The sequence below is a fragment of the Haliotis rufescens genome, unplaced genomic scaffold (assembly GCF_023055435.1).
Source record: "Haliotis rufescens isolate VD_foot unplaced genomic scaffold, xgHalRufe1.0.p SCAF_1, whole genome shotgun sequence".
NCBI lineage: Eukaryota > Metazoa > Mollusca > Gastropoda > Lepetellida > Haliotidae > Haliotis > Haliotis rufescens.
Window position 1 is genome coordinate 76734735 of NW_025963779.1, and position 13899 is coordinate 76748633.

The 13899-nt window shown below is 41.5% G+C and overlaps 2 protein-coding genes across 2 annotated transcripts; both read right to left on the bottom strand.

The window, feature by feature from the left end:
* Positions 1–334: 334 nt before the first annotated feature.
* Positions 335–3032, bottom strand: LOC124118469 (cytochrome P450 2C3-like). Its single transcript, XM_046480581.2, has 3 exons — positions 2492–3032; positions 1688–2128; positions 335–1220 (listed from the first exon to the last, which is right to left on the bottom strand). The coding sequence occupies exons 1-2, from the start codon at positions 2730–2732 to the stop codon at positions 1776–1778; spliced, it is 594 nt and encodes a 197-aa protein (XP_046336537.2). The 5' UTR covers positions 2733–3032; the 3' UTR covers positions 335–1220; positions 1688–1775.
* A 4844-nt stretch (positions 3033–7876) lies between these two features.
* LOC124147838 (cytochrome P450 2U1-like) lies at positions 7877–10838 on the bottom strand. Its single transcript, XM_046518630.2, has 4 exons — positions 10335–10838; positions 9548–10063; positions 8504–8944; positions 7877–8314 (listed from the first exon to the last, which is right to left on the bottom strand). Exons 1-4 carry the CDS (start codon positions 10714–10716, stop codon positions 8127–8129), a joined length of 1527 nt encoding a protein of 508 aa, XP_046374586.2. The 5' UTR covers positions 10717–10838; the 3' UTR covers positions 7877–8126.
* Positions 10839–13899: the final 3061 nt, after the last annotated feature.

Genomic DNA, 13899 nt, shown 5'->3' on the forward strand with positions numbered 1-13899 from the left:
CTCTCTCTCTCTCTCTCTCTCTCTCTCTCACTCTCTCTCTCTCTCTCTGTCTGTCTGTCTGTCTGTCTCTCTCTCTCTCTGTGTGTCTGTCTCTCTCTCTGTCTGTCTGTCTGTCTGTCTGTCTGTCTGTCTGTCTGACTGTCTGTATGTCTGTCTCTCTCTGTCTGTCTGTCTCTCTCTCTCTCTCTCTCTCTCTGTCTCTCTCTGTCTCTCTCTCTCTCTCCTGGAAGTTAAACTACTTCATAACATTTACTTTTCTCTATATTAAGTTATTACATGCCAAGATACAAGAGGCAAGAGAAAGATAGTAAAAGGTTTTAATTTCCGAAATCTTGCGAGAACCAGGCCCAGGAAATCCCTGTGGATAAAAGATATTTGTCACAATACTCCTATACGAGATTTGAAAACTACGAAATACCAGGTTGCGACGGGATTTCAGGAGGACACTTAAAAAAGTTAAAAAGGATATATCTCATCCATACATGTAACTCTATTTAATAAAATCCTCACATCTGGCAAATTTCCTAATGAATAGAATGATGTAAAGCTATAATCTGCCCGTAACACAAAAAAGGTTCAAAAAGCCACTTTTACAATTACAAAGGAGTTTCTTAACTGAACGTTTTATGTGTCACAGAATGTGTGATTGCCAAATATACTTGTAGAGCCAAGTATACATACACAGAGTAATGGCTTAAATATTTCCGGGGATGATATCTCTTTTAAACCAATAAAAATGGAGCACACATTCTCTTTCATTTTACAATGTGTTAAACCAGTACAGTCGAAGCAAGACAGATATTGTTTCCGAACTGACACTGCTCTTATACTGAAATATACATTGATGATTGACATTGTTATCATGACCATCGTTATGACAAATGTTTTATCATATAATGCTATATTGTACTTACACGCAGATAAACTACAAAGTTGGCATTTGGACATCTCAAATTTCTCAAATAAAACCAAAATTCGTTTCACATGGAACCATAAGGTGCTAAGCAATGTAACCATTCTAAAACAGTGGCTATCCTCTCAAATGTTCCTTGGAATGGCTTTGCACTTGAAAGGGGGAGCATTATTGGCAATGCCCATTATTCCTATCAGTGGTTGCAGCGTTCCACTCGGAGGGACGAACTTGAACCTCTGAATCAATGTGGTAAGAACCAGGAACAGTTCCATGCGGCCTAGTGACTCCCCAGGACATGCTCGGCGTCCTGCAAACCAGATTAAACACGAGGAAAGATCATTAAATGATGTACACGAATGACATATCTTTTGTTTAGCAGAGTTGTGGGTTTTGACTACACATGTATGTTTCATACATTATTAGTTCATGTTGTAATACATGAAGAAAACGAATGATGGTCGACTATATTGTCTCGGTTAACATGGTAATGTCTATGTGCATAGTGTGTGCAATAGGGACAACTTTTCTCAGAAACTACTGACATTAAACAAAAAACAACCAACCAATCCTTATAGGACTCTTGTTTATAGGTCACTACAATGTGAACAAACTCAATTTAACGTGCCCATTTGCGGAGGGTAGTGATAACGCTGTTTTCCAGATTTGAATATTGAGTTTGATACATGAGTTCTCACGTTAAATATTCTATTGCTTATTATTATTAAAAACGTCAGGCAGCAAAAAACGTTGATACCATCAGCAAAAGATGCTTACCTAGAGAAAAAGCAACTAATTCATCCCTCTTCCGGAATTTCCCTTCATGGTCAAGGAAGCGTTCAGGTCTGAAATTTTGTGGATCCCCCTACGTTGCCGGATCATGAAGCACAGAGTTCAACATAGGAATAATAGTGACACCCTTTGGAAACGTGTAGCCATGGAACTGGACATCGTGGGGGACTGTGTGTGGCACCCCTGTGGGTACCATGTCTGCGTGTCTCAGGACTTCTGAAAGCGTGGCTTCTACGTAAGAAAGGCTGGTCTTGTCCTTCATGGAGGGTCGTCTGTTGAACCCGACGTGTTCTTGGATCTCCTGGAAACACTTCTCCTGAACTTCCGGGTAATGCAGTAGGTGTAGTAGTGACCATTTGATGCTGTTGGCATTATCAAACGTTCCGGGTGTGAAGATATCAGTCAGAACCATCGATAGGTGACTTTCTAAACAGAAATGATAATGCATTAATTATTAAGACAATGCACAAAATGTATGACGATGGATGGATTCAATGACTTTTTCATTTCTTCAGTTTTTTAAGTTTTTCACTGATGGATCTTTATGCTTTGTATAAAGGTGCCATCGGAGATATTGTATCTATAAAAAAGATACAGAATTGTCAAATAAAAGCGATAAAATTCTTAGAGTTTGAAATCCAAAAGGACATTGTATGATTCTGACTAAATCAAAAACATCAAAGACAGGTGTTTTTTTAAAGCCGTCCTTTATACTGAAAGTATTTATTCCCATTTGCTTATAAATGTATACCATAAATACACTAACTCATAATATATAATTCATTTTACCATCAAAAGTCTCGTCTCTTTGCTTGCGGTGTCGCACCTCTTTGAGGAAAGCGGAAGTGAAGTCTTCAACGGGTCCATCTTCGTCGTAGTTGTTGACGTGTTCCTCAATGTGTTTAGCTACTTCCTTCTCCAGTATTTGGATGTTTCTCATAAGGCGTTTATAGTTAAAGAAATCTCCCGGTAGAAATCTCACAGCTGGAAACACATCCAAAACGTTAGCAGCTCCTAAATCAGTAAACATCTCCTCTACTGCGTCTAGCAGCCTGATGAATCGTGGGTCATTGTATTCATAATGCTTTCCGAAACAAAGGTCAGAAACGATATTAGACGTAGCATTGTGGACAAGTCGTTTACAATCAAACTCATTCGAACCTTCATCCTCAAATGCTTTCAAAAGTTTATCCAGTTCTTGCTGTATTTTCTCTTCTATGGTTCCCACCCTTCCGATCGTAAAGTTGTGTAAGTTTCCCTAAGACTGAGAACGGGTGTTTGATCGTAAAGATGTGTAAGTTTCCCTAAGACCGAGAACGGGTGTTTGATTGTAAAGATGTGTAAGTTTTCCTAAGACCGAAAACGGGTGTTGGATCGTGAAGCGAGAGTCACCAGAGCGTGAGGCACGGTAACGGTTTAACGAGACAGCGGTGGCACTATAGCGCGGTAATTGAGCGGATGGTAGAGCTCGGGCTGCGCCCGGTAAACTGCATTGTTGCCCCAAACGATTCCGAGTAGACGTCAGTTCGAGGGCACACTGTGGTGCACTGGGCTACAAAAAGCATCAGCGAGATAACCTACATTTATTCGGCAACTAGACATGGCAGCCATGTTAAATCAAAGCAAATTTCAGTTCAGTATAAGAGCAGTGTCAGTTCGGAAACAATATCTAATGTCTTGCTTCGACTGTCCTGGTTTAACACATTGTAAAATGAAAGAGAATGTGTGCTTCATTTTTATTGGTTGAAAAGAGATATCATCCCCGGAAATATTTAAGCCATTACTCTGTGTATGTATACTTGGCTTTACAAGTATATTTGGCAATCACACATTCTGTGACACATAAAACGTTCAGTTAAGAAACTCCTTTGTAATTGTTAAAGTATCTTTTTGAACCTTTTTTGTGTTACTGGCAGATTATAGCTTTACAACATTCTATTCATTAGGAATATTTGCCAGATGTAAGGATTTCATAAATAGAGTTACATGTATGGATGAGATATATCCTTTTAACTTTTTTAAGTGTTCTCCTGAATCCCGGCGCAACCTGGTATTTCGTAGTTTTCAAATCTCGTATAGGAGTATTGTGACAAATATCTTTTATCCACAGGGATTTCCTGGGCCTGGAGAGACAGACAGACAGACAGACACACAGAGAGAGAGAGAAAGAGAGATGACCTTTGAGACTCAGTACGGGGCCTGTTGTGACCTACTTTACCGGTGAAAGTCATGATGTGCCAGCTTAATGTGGGAGGAAAGCCCGAAGTGATGCATGTCTAAGACGTTTACCACTTCGGTGAAACCCACGAGCACGGGTATGGTGCTGACAAACCTAGAAACATAATCGGGGCGAACCGGGATTCGAACCCACAATCATAGGTTGCTGGCGTGCCAAAGGGTCGCAACTCTGCACACAGAATCGCGGCGCCTTAGACGACTGGGCCACCCGTGCCCCCTTACACATTCAAAGCCTCAGCCTTGATTTCAAAAGGTTTTATGGTAGACATATAGAGGAGATTTGACGCATCGGTAGTAAAAATTGTGTCCGGTGCAATTTCTTATTTTGACTTGTGCCATATATTCCTCAGCAGGTGTCACATTGATTTTATGAATATCGTTTTCAAGCACATGTTCGCAGGCAAAATATATTTTACACCCGTTATCTATAGTTCATAGATAGTGTGTAAGAGACATAAAATTGTTGATCAAAGTTGTTTCAGATTTGTTCTACGTCTTTTAAGAGAGATGAAAAATGTCTGTCGGATTTGGTTATATTGTACACACTCAGGGTCGGTCATGAAAGGGTGTTCAGTTTGCTTGCTGCACGTGGTCTTTCCCTCAAACGTTGTCTTCAAATTCATTGTATACCGCTAAGCTATTGTTTCACCATAAGGAATCACGAATTTTTGTTTTGTTTTCCTGGTATTGCTTGGATTTAGACGGTTTATAAAACACTTCAGTTATAGCAGTCGTAACACGTATTCTATATAATGCGTGAATCTTGCAGGTGCATTACGTGCTAAAACTTCAAACTTGCACAATTATATGGTGACTGCTGTATACATTTTGACACAAATAATATACCTTAATATATAAACGAGAGGCACTGATAACAAGAAATGCGGAGTGTGAAACATATGTAACATTACTTCCATGTATCCATTTATAAATTGTATTCGCGAACACCTGGTATCATCATTATTTGATAGGGATACAAAAGCAAGCACATACTTATGACATAGTAGGAATCGGACACTTGACACCACGTGTTTATATCCACTACACGCATTATTTAATACATACATCGACCTCTACATCCACGTGTTTACATCCACTACACGCATTATTTAATACATACATCAACCTCAACATCCGCGTGTTTACATCCACTACACGCATTATTTAAAACATACATCGACCTCTAAATCCACGTGTTTACATCCACTACATCCATTATTTAAACATACATCGACCTCAACATCCGCGTGTTTACATCTACTACATCCATTATTTAAACATACATCGACCTCTACATCCACGTGTTTACATCCACTACACGCATTATTTAAAACATACATCGACCTCTAAATCCACGTGTTTACATCCACTACATCCATTATTTAAACATACATCGACCTCAACATCCGCGTGTTTACATCTACTACATCCATTATTTAAACATACATCGACCTCTACATCCGCGTGTTTACATCCACTGCACGCATTATTTAATACATACATCGACCTCAACATCCGCGTGTTTACATCCACTACACTCATTATTTAATACATACATCGACCTCTAAATCCACGTGTTTACATCCAATACACGCATTAGTTAATACATATATCGACCTCTACATCCGCGTGTTTACATCTACTACATCCATTATTTAAACATACATCGACCTCTAAATCCGCGTGTTTACATCTACTACATCCATTATTTAAACATACATCGACCTCTACATCCACGTGTTAACATCCGCTACTCGCATATTTAAAACATACATCGACCTCTAAACCTGCATGTTTCAATACTGGAAATTCACAGTTGCGTGAACTGTTTTACCTGGACATGTTACCCCGGTCTTGTACTCACAGGACGAAATGTGAAGATTCGGGTGAGAATATGTTTTTCACCAACCCATGCTTGTCGTAAGAGTCGATTACCGGGATCGGGTTAGCATTGGTCTTCAGAAATCGATTTGTAAGAGGCGACTAACGGGATCGGGTGATCAGGCTCGCTGACTTGGTTGATGCATGTCATCGTATCCCAACTGCGGTGAATAATTATGTCAGTCACTAGATTGTCAGGTGCAGACTTGGTTTACAGACCGACCTCATATGGCTGAAACTGGTTGAATGAACATACAACAAATAAAAGGATATATTGCAGAATGCGGCTTTAAAAAACAAACAATTTTTTTTACAAATCTGACATGATAATATAACATTACCACCAAGACACTCATGTCAAGGTGACGTTGTCCCAATAGCTGACTGACACAGTAACAATCTAATAAAAATCAGACCTCAGTTCTCGCTACCGCTAAACAAAGATCCGGGGACATCCCATTAGGGGTCACGTCAGAACGACCTTTCATCCGACCAATCAGAGCATCGATTATGAAAGTGACAGTCGGAATGTGATTTCTAATCATGCATCCTCGAAGACTTTAACCCCGAACGATAGTTACGGGTTTAACGACTGAATCCATACAATCTAGACCACCTGTTAGCCTTTCTAGAATGTTCTTTTGTTCAGGTTTCAAATTTGTAATCGAGAATTTGCCAAAATATGTTTCGAAGCGTGGTCGCCAATTGAAAATAGTGCCGTAAAGCACGAGAAAGCTGCCTTCTGATTGGTCATTCCATTGGTCGGTCCAAGTTGGCGCAAGGTCGGTCTGACGTGACCCGTATGGGATGTCCTCAGATCTTTGTTTAGCTGTAGCGAGAACTATGATCTGATTTTAATGAGATTGGCACAGTAACAACACTCATTGTTGTCAGGTGTTTGTCATAAATAGAATAGATAAGTATCGGTACTTCGCAGTTAAGAGCAGATGGCACCCTTTCAGATATACACTAGACTGTGCTGGTATGTGTTTGAGGAGGAGAAAAAATGACACAGAGGTCTAAGTCACCACAGCATGATAGAAGCCATCCTCAATAGGTCCTCCCAAATAAGCATCACTCACACTAACAATGACACCCAAAATGTATTAGTGAGTGAGTGAGTTGGGTTTAACGCCGCTTTTAACAGTATTACAGTTATATCGCGGCGTGTCAGCTTAATGTGGGAGGGAAGCCCGAAGTGATGCAGGTCTTAGACGTTTCCCATTTCGGTGAAACCCTCGAGTACGGGTATGGTGCTGAAAAACCTAGAAACATAATCGGGGCGAACCGAGATTCGAACCCACAATCATAGGTTTCCGGCGTGCCTAAGGGACGCAACTCTGCACAGCGAATCGTGGCGTCTTAGACGACTGGGCCACCCGTGCCCCCCAAAATGTATCAGCATGTATCCGAATTTATATCAGTTTTGTGGACAAACATTGTCACAAACTCTGCAAACACTAATGGACATGCCCTGCTCCACAACCCGAACAATGATTGAAGTGTGCGCAACATTAGACTACAGTATCCCATCGTGGATTCTCAGGCCTCACTCTAATGGAGTCAGGCAGGAATCATCAAAATTGCAGATTTCTTCTGGCTTAAATATGTAACGAAATATTTCTAAGACCTCACTAATTGATCGATGACTTAAGGAAATATTCTTTTGTCTGAAACATTTATGGTGGTAACAAATACTCCCTTTTGATGTGATGGTTTCAATAAACACCGACCGCTTACACTTTTTTTAACAAGAGTCCAACATTGGACATCCGTGAGAAGGACTGAACACTGCTTCTGAGAGTCAATCTCTCCATAAAACGAGGAAACGAGCACCACCCTCATTTTCAGTTTAAGTCCAACTTGTCATGAAAACATAAAAAAAAAAATTAAAATCCAAAATCATCAAAAGGCATCAGTGCACCACGAGACTGATCCGAAAAGCAAGGGTGTTGCTCCAGATAACAGACGGACATCGGACATGCTGATCGCTATAAATCGCTATAAAATCTACTTAAGAAGAAATTGGTTGAATTAACATACAACAAATAAATATTGCATAAGGAGACCCATTCGGACAGCGGTTATTGTTAATACATTCAAAAGCATCCTCTGATAATATACATGTTTACTGACGACGCGTTCTAGTTCTTCTTATGAAATGTACTTAAGCCTATATACACAAGCATATAAGAAGACGTGTACGCACATTTATGTGAAAAGAAATCACTCGTTTGTCAAAACATGTTTATGTTTTAATGTTTTTATCTGGAAAGCCTTGAAGGGCTTCAACTGATCTGGGATATCATTTACACATGGCCCTTGGTACAGCCCGAATCGTAAAGGTGGGAGCTGCATTGGTAATGCCAAGTACTCCTTTCAAAGGTGTTAACGGTCCATCGTCTGGGAGGAACTGGAACTTCTGTATCATGGCCACCAAGAACAGGAACAACTCCATACGGGCCAAGGACTCTCCAAGACACACTCTGCGACCTGAAGATGAATGAGTTAGTGAGATAGCGCAAATCAATCTGAAGTAGTGTCATTGTTGCCTGTCTCAAAGTTATCATATACGAGTGTTGCCAGTTCATGATGAGATAAGCTTTACCTTTGATATTTGTCGACCGGTAATGTGAAGAAATGTTACAGCATGGTTTGTGTGAAATGTAACTGCATAATTACCCATAGAGAAGGGGATGAACTCATCTCTCTTCAGGTACTTCCCTTGGTCATCTAGAAATCGCTCGGGTCTGAAGTTTTGTGGATCACCCCACACAGTTGGATCATGCAGTACCGACTCCAAATTTGGTACGACAGTCACGCCCTTGGGGAACGTGTAGCCCCGAAACTGGACGTTGTGGAGTACACCGTGAGGAACTGCAAGTGGGGCTATGGTTGAGCATCTATGGACCTCGCTGATGGTGGCTTCGACGTAGGGAAGATCGGTCTTGTCCTTCATACTAGGTTTTCTACTTTCGCCGATGTGTTCTTGTATCTCCCTGAAACACTTCTCCTGTACTTCCGGGTTGTGCAGGAAGTAAAGAAGAGTCCAACGGATTGTGGTCGCTGTTGTCTCAGTTCCAGCTATGAATAAATCTCTCACCGTTTTCACCAGGTGACCTCCTAACAGAACAAAAAAACATGACAATCAGCAGAAAGGCAGCATACAGTGGATACTCAGTCGATTTTTTTTGGGCCAGACATAACTGGAATAGTCAATTGATGCACGAGAGAACGGCAAAACGATCATCAGCATAGAAACAGGTTTACTCCTTTCAGAAATATATTTTCTCTACAAGAAATATGTTTGCGTAAGCACATTGTTTCTGCTTAACATTGATATTGTATTTTAATTCAAGATGAGGTGAAATGGGGTTTAACGTCGCGTTCAAAATGTTTGCATTTACACGTGTTTTTTTGGTGTGTGTGTGTGTGTGTGTGTGTGTGTGTGTGTGTGTGTGTGTGTGTGTGTGTGTGTGTGTGTGTGTGTGTGTGTGTGTGTGTGTGTGTGTGTGTTCTAGTCCGGACTAATGCCGTTTTCATAGTGCTTGCCCACTGAGATACCACCTCTAACGTCTTTTGGTATGACGCGGCCGGGAATCGAACCCACGACCTTCCGCTCTCCGGGCAGACACTCTATCCAATTTAGGCTTAACCTCAAATGTAAATATAATTCCATATAATCATGGAGTATGGTGTTATTAAGATAGTTCTTTGTCAACTTACTATCAAACGTCTCGTCGCTCCCACGGAGTTTCATTTCCTTGATGTAAGCTGTGATGAAATCGTCCACATTGTCTTCGTCGTAATTATTGAAATGTTCCTCAACATCTTTTTCAATTTCACCCTTTTCTACTATAGCAATATTTTGCATAAGTTTTTTAAATTTGAAAAAGTCTCCTGGGATAAATCTCACAATTGGAAACATGTTCAGGATGTTTGCTGCCCCGAGTGTCGCCAAGATTATATCTGTAGATTTTAAGAACTTTACAAACCTCGGATCAGTATATTCGAATTGCTTCCCCAAACAAACAGCGCATATGATATTGGCCACGGCGTTGTGCACGAGTCGTTTACAGTCAAAGGCAAGTCCATCCTTGTCCTCAATTGCTTTCAAGAAGACCGTCAACTCGTCGTGTATTTTGGCCTCCAGCAGGGACCTCCCCATCCCAAAATCTCTGAGTGTTGTTAAAGCAAATTTTCTTTGTTCTTTCCAGTGGGCACCTGAGGTCCCCGCTACCCCTGAAATGGTGAAAGTAAGGTGAGGTGAAATGTCGCGCTGAAGATTATTTCACTCATATTGTCACTTGTATGCACGTGTGTAATTTGGCTGCTTGTACTCGTCCGGACTTTTGCCGATTTTATAGTACTAGCCTACTGACATACCATGCGGCAGTTTAACATGGATACACCATTCAGAAACATTATACTGACAACGAGCTGGCCTCTCCCGTTGTTAACCTCCTATTCCAAGCGCAATGAGAAAAAGATCACAAAATACCATTTCACATACCTTTGCCTCGTGCAAAAAACTCCGTAATAAACGATTTTGGTCTTTCTGAGAAAACGTCACCATTCTTGACAAGGGCCTCTTTGATGGCGCTGTACCCGCTCAGGACAATAACTGGCTCATTGAAGATGTACACGCTGAAGATGTCGCCGTATTGACGTCGCAGTTTGCTGAAAGTCACTCGGGGATCGGCATCCATTTGAAAAATGTTGCCCACCAGTGGCAGAAGAGGGGGGCCGGGGGGAAGACCGGGGAGACGCCGCGTTGACAGCCACAGAATTAGTAATACAGTGATACACACCAGTATCAGAGATGTATTAAACATCAACAGTCCCGCCAATAGAGTTATGGCTGCCAAAGTTGCAGCAGAGCCGGAGCTGACCATACTTGCAGCCGTACGTATGTAGTGTCTACGGTAAACTGCCTTGTTATTATCGCTCGCTACACGTTCCCCGGCACGAGGCGAGGTTAGGAGGTGGAGAGTTGTTTTGGTGTAAACTAGGTCATTGTGGTGTTGTTGTTCTCTTTGGGCCGTGTGCAGGGTGACACCGAGAAGTGCCAGTACACGTGGGCCCAGGGAAGAATTGGGTTACATAGACTGGCGGCAAGTGTTGGACGACACGAGACATGAAACTGGTATTGTTTATGGACTCAATGAATCAATCAATGAATCAATCAAAATAAAGAGGCCAATCGTCTATAGTGATGTGAGGTGAAATGGAGTTTACCGTCGCGTCCAAGATTATTGCACTTATATTGTGACTTGCATGCACATGTGTGTGTGTGGGGGGGGGGGGGGGGGGGGGGGGGACTGATGCCGATTTTATGTCCAAGCACACTGAGATACCATACCGCAGTTTAACATGAATACCCCACTCAGGCAGCCGAGCGCCAGACAGGGTAGCAACAAGTACTATCTTTTAACGTTTTTGGGTATGACGCAAACGCACTGCTACTAGACCACGAAGGTGACCCAGGTCTATAAAGTGCATACGACAGTGGTATTGCACACAATTTGAACTATTATTTACAAACTGGGTTATGTATAACAGTGCGTGGTACATATACATAGTTGGTTGGTAGTCTGTCCAAGGTCCGATTTGCAAGTTTGAAAGTCTGGTCTAGTGTTTCCTTGTTTGTTTGTTGTTTAACGCCGCACTCAGCAATATTCCAGTTATATGACAGCGGTCTGTAAATAATCGAGTCTGGACCAAACAATCCAGTGGTTGACATCATGAGCATCGATCCACGCAATTGGGATCGATGAGATGCATCAACCAAGTCAGCGAGCCTGACCACCCGATCCCGTTATTCGCCACTTACGACAAGCATGGCATGCTGAAGACCTATTCTACCCCGGATCTTCACGGGTAACATTTACATGGTCACGTTTTGCATTATTAATGTTTATAGCCTGGTTAACATTTGCCGGAAATTATTTCATAATAGTTGGATCATCAACGTGGTATACAGGAATATTTTTTTCTCACAATGTAGTACAATGGGCATACAAGTGAAGAGTGATATTTATCCTCTGTCTTGGCTATTACACATTTTACATAATCGTTCTGACCTTGGGGTTCTAGGGCGCGTTGCAAGCCACGAATCGCTTAGAGAAAGCAAGTTCATCGCTCAACCCGGGGTCTGCAACAGTTCGAAGCGCTTGCGCACTCTTCCAAAATGGCGGCGCAACTACCGCTTGGTTGCCTTGACGTTTGTTTGTTTGTTGTTTAACGCCGCACTCAGCAATCTTCTAGCTATATGACGGCGGTTTGTAAATATTCGAGTCTGGACCAGACAATCCAGTAATTGCCATCGTGAGCATCGATCAACGGAATTTAGACACAATGACATGCATCAACCAAGTCAGCGAGCCTGACCACCCGATCCCTTTAGTCTACTCTTACGACAAGCATGGGTTACTGAAGACCAATTCTAACCAAGATCTTCACTGGGGCTCACATGTACTAGTCAAATAACACGTCTGGCATGAAATAATTGTCAATCAGTTGGTAGGAAACTGTTTCATAGGCCATGTCCCGTGAAACCATTTTCCTGAGGCAAGGGAGTTAACTGACTTTAAAAGGTCCCACTAAATAACTAACATTTCTGATCGTCGCTTCACCAGTGGCTGTTACGAGTTACGTCCCTTCAATTTACCACACTACTGGCCGTTCAGAATCCAGCTCATGTGATTCATGTGCATGTACCCACTCAAGACGATTTCATCGATAATAAATATACATATTGCAATAAAACGGGGTTTACCTTGCAAAGTGCATCAAATCGCTTGAGCATCTTGATTTAAAACATGAAAGGATTTATCTTTCTACGCCTAGTTAATGTTATACTTGCTCTGCAAATCCTGCAATCGAACGAATTCGGCACGGGAGTTGCCATGTTGTTTGCGAACCGGATGTCAATTTCGTACGTGTTTTTAATTTGACTATGCATTAGCATGTGTTTATCAATCACTATCAAATAGTCATGATACCAGGGGTTTGCGAAAAGGTGAACGTATCCTTCTCAGACGGTGGATACCAGCACAAACACACGCAAAGGCAAGTAAACTGTTCACCTGAAAAAAAAACACACGTGAAGTAATGTAATGGGACCGCGGACGTCTATTGTTAAGCTGCTGACAGTCATGACATTTTTTGTTGGAGGTTGTTTCATTGTTTGTATTTCCAAAACCTCTAACTTGTGTTATCAGACTATATCTGATCGTGTATAAGTTTGTGTGTGTCATCAGTAACATGTGTGCCAGTTTCCTCAGAATGTATTACTGAAACACAAAGAGAAGTAAATAATGTGCTTAAAGTAGGTTCTCTGATAAGTTGTTTCGTTAGGAAGTTGTATGGATGTCAAGTGATTTGTTTTTCACCAAAACTATTTTAAACTGAACTGATCGCAGAAGATCCGTATAACAGCAGTGTGCTGTATCTGAGATAGGTAGTGTTTTCATTCTAACTGGCTAACTGAAAAAAAGAAGAGTGTTTATCCGTAGTTTCTATTGTGCCCAATGCCAATATTATCTACCATGCCAAATTCACTATTGACAACTGAGACATACAGGTAAACTCTAAAAGGTAGTATTTTTTGCGCTCGGAATAAACAGCGGCATGGTATCTCAGTGGGCAAGTACAATAAAATCGGCAAAAGTCCGGACAAGTACAAGCGGCCAAATTGTACTTCAGGTCTTCAGCAACCCATTCTTGGCGTAAAAGGTGACTATGCTTGTCATAAGAGGCGAATAACGGGATCGGGTGGTCAGGCTCGCAGTCTTGGTTGATGCATGTCGTCGTATCCCAATTGCGTGGATCGATGCTCAAAACGTCAATCACTGGAGTGTCTGGTCCAGACTCGATTATTTACAGAGCGCCGTCACATAGCTGGACCTCCTGATTGCGACGTTAAACAACAAACAAACCATACCATCATGCCTTAACTTGCAACTAACCCTTACGTGATAAATATTGGGACAGGCAAAGTATTATACATCAATAGTTTGATTTCCGCAAACTCACTCATTCATTTTCAGGTCACAGAGTGTGTCTGAGAGTCTTTG

What these genes read in the sequence shown, in the direction of transcription:
- LOC124118469 (XM_046480581.2), bottom strand. Translation starts at nt 2,732, where the DNA reads ATGTTTACTGATTTAGGAGCTGCTAACGTTTTGGATGTGTTTCCAGCT. An exon ending in AAGAGACGAGACTTTTGATG is followed by an intron (nt 2,129 to 2,491) that starts GTAAAATGAATT and finishes ATTTCTGTTTAG; the next exon opens with AAAGTCACCTATCGATGGTT.
- LOC124147838 (XM_046518630.2), bottom strand. Translation starts at nt 10,716, where the DNA reads ATGGTCAGCTCCGGCTCTGCTGCAACTTTGGCAGCCATAACTCTATTG. An exon ending in GAGCGACGAGACGTTTGATA is followed by an intron (nt 8,945 to 9,547) that starts GTAAGTTGACAA and finishes TTGTTCTGTTAG; the next exon opens with GAGGTCACCTGGTGAAAACG. An exon ending in GTTCATCCCCTTCTCTATGG is followed by an intron (nt 8,315 to 8,503) that starts GTAATTATGCAG and finishes ATTCATCTTCAG; the next exon opens with GTCGCAGAGTGTGTCTTGGA.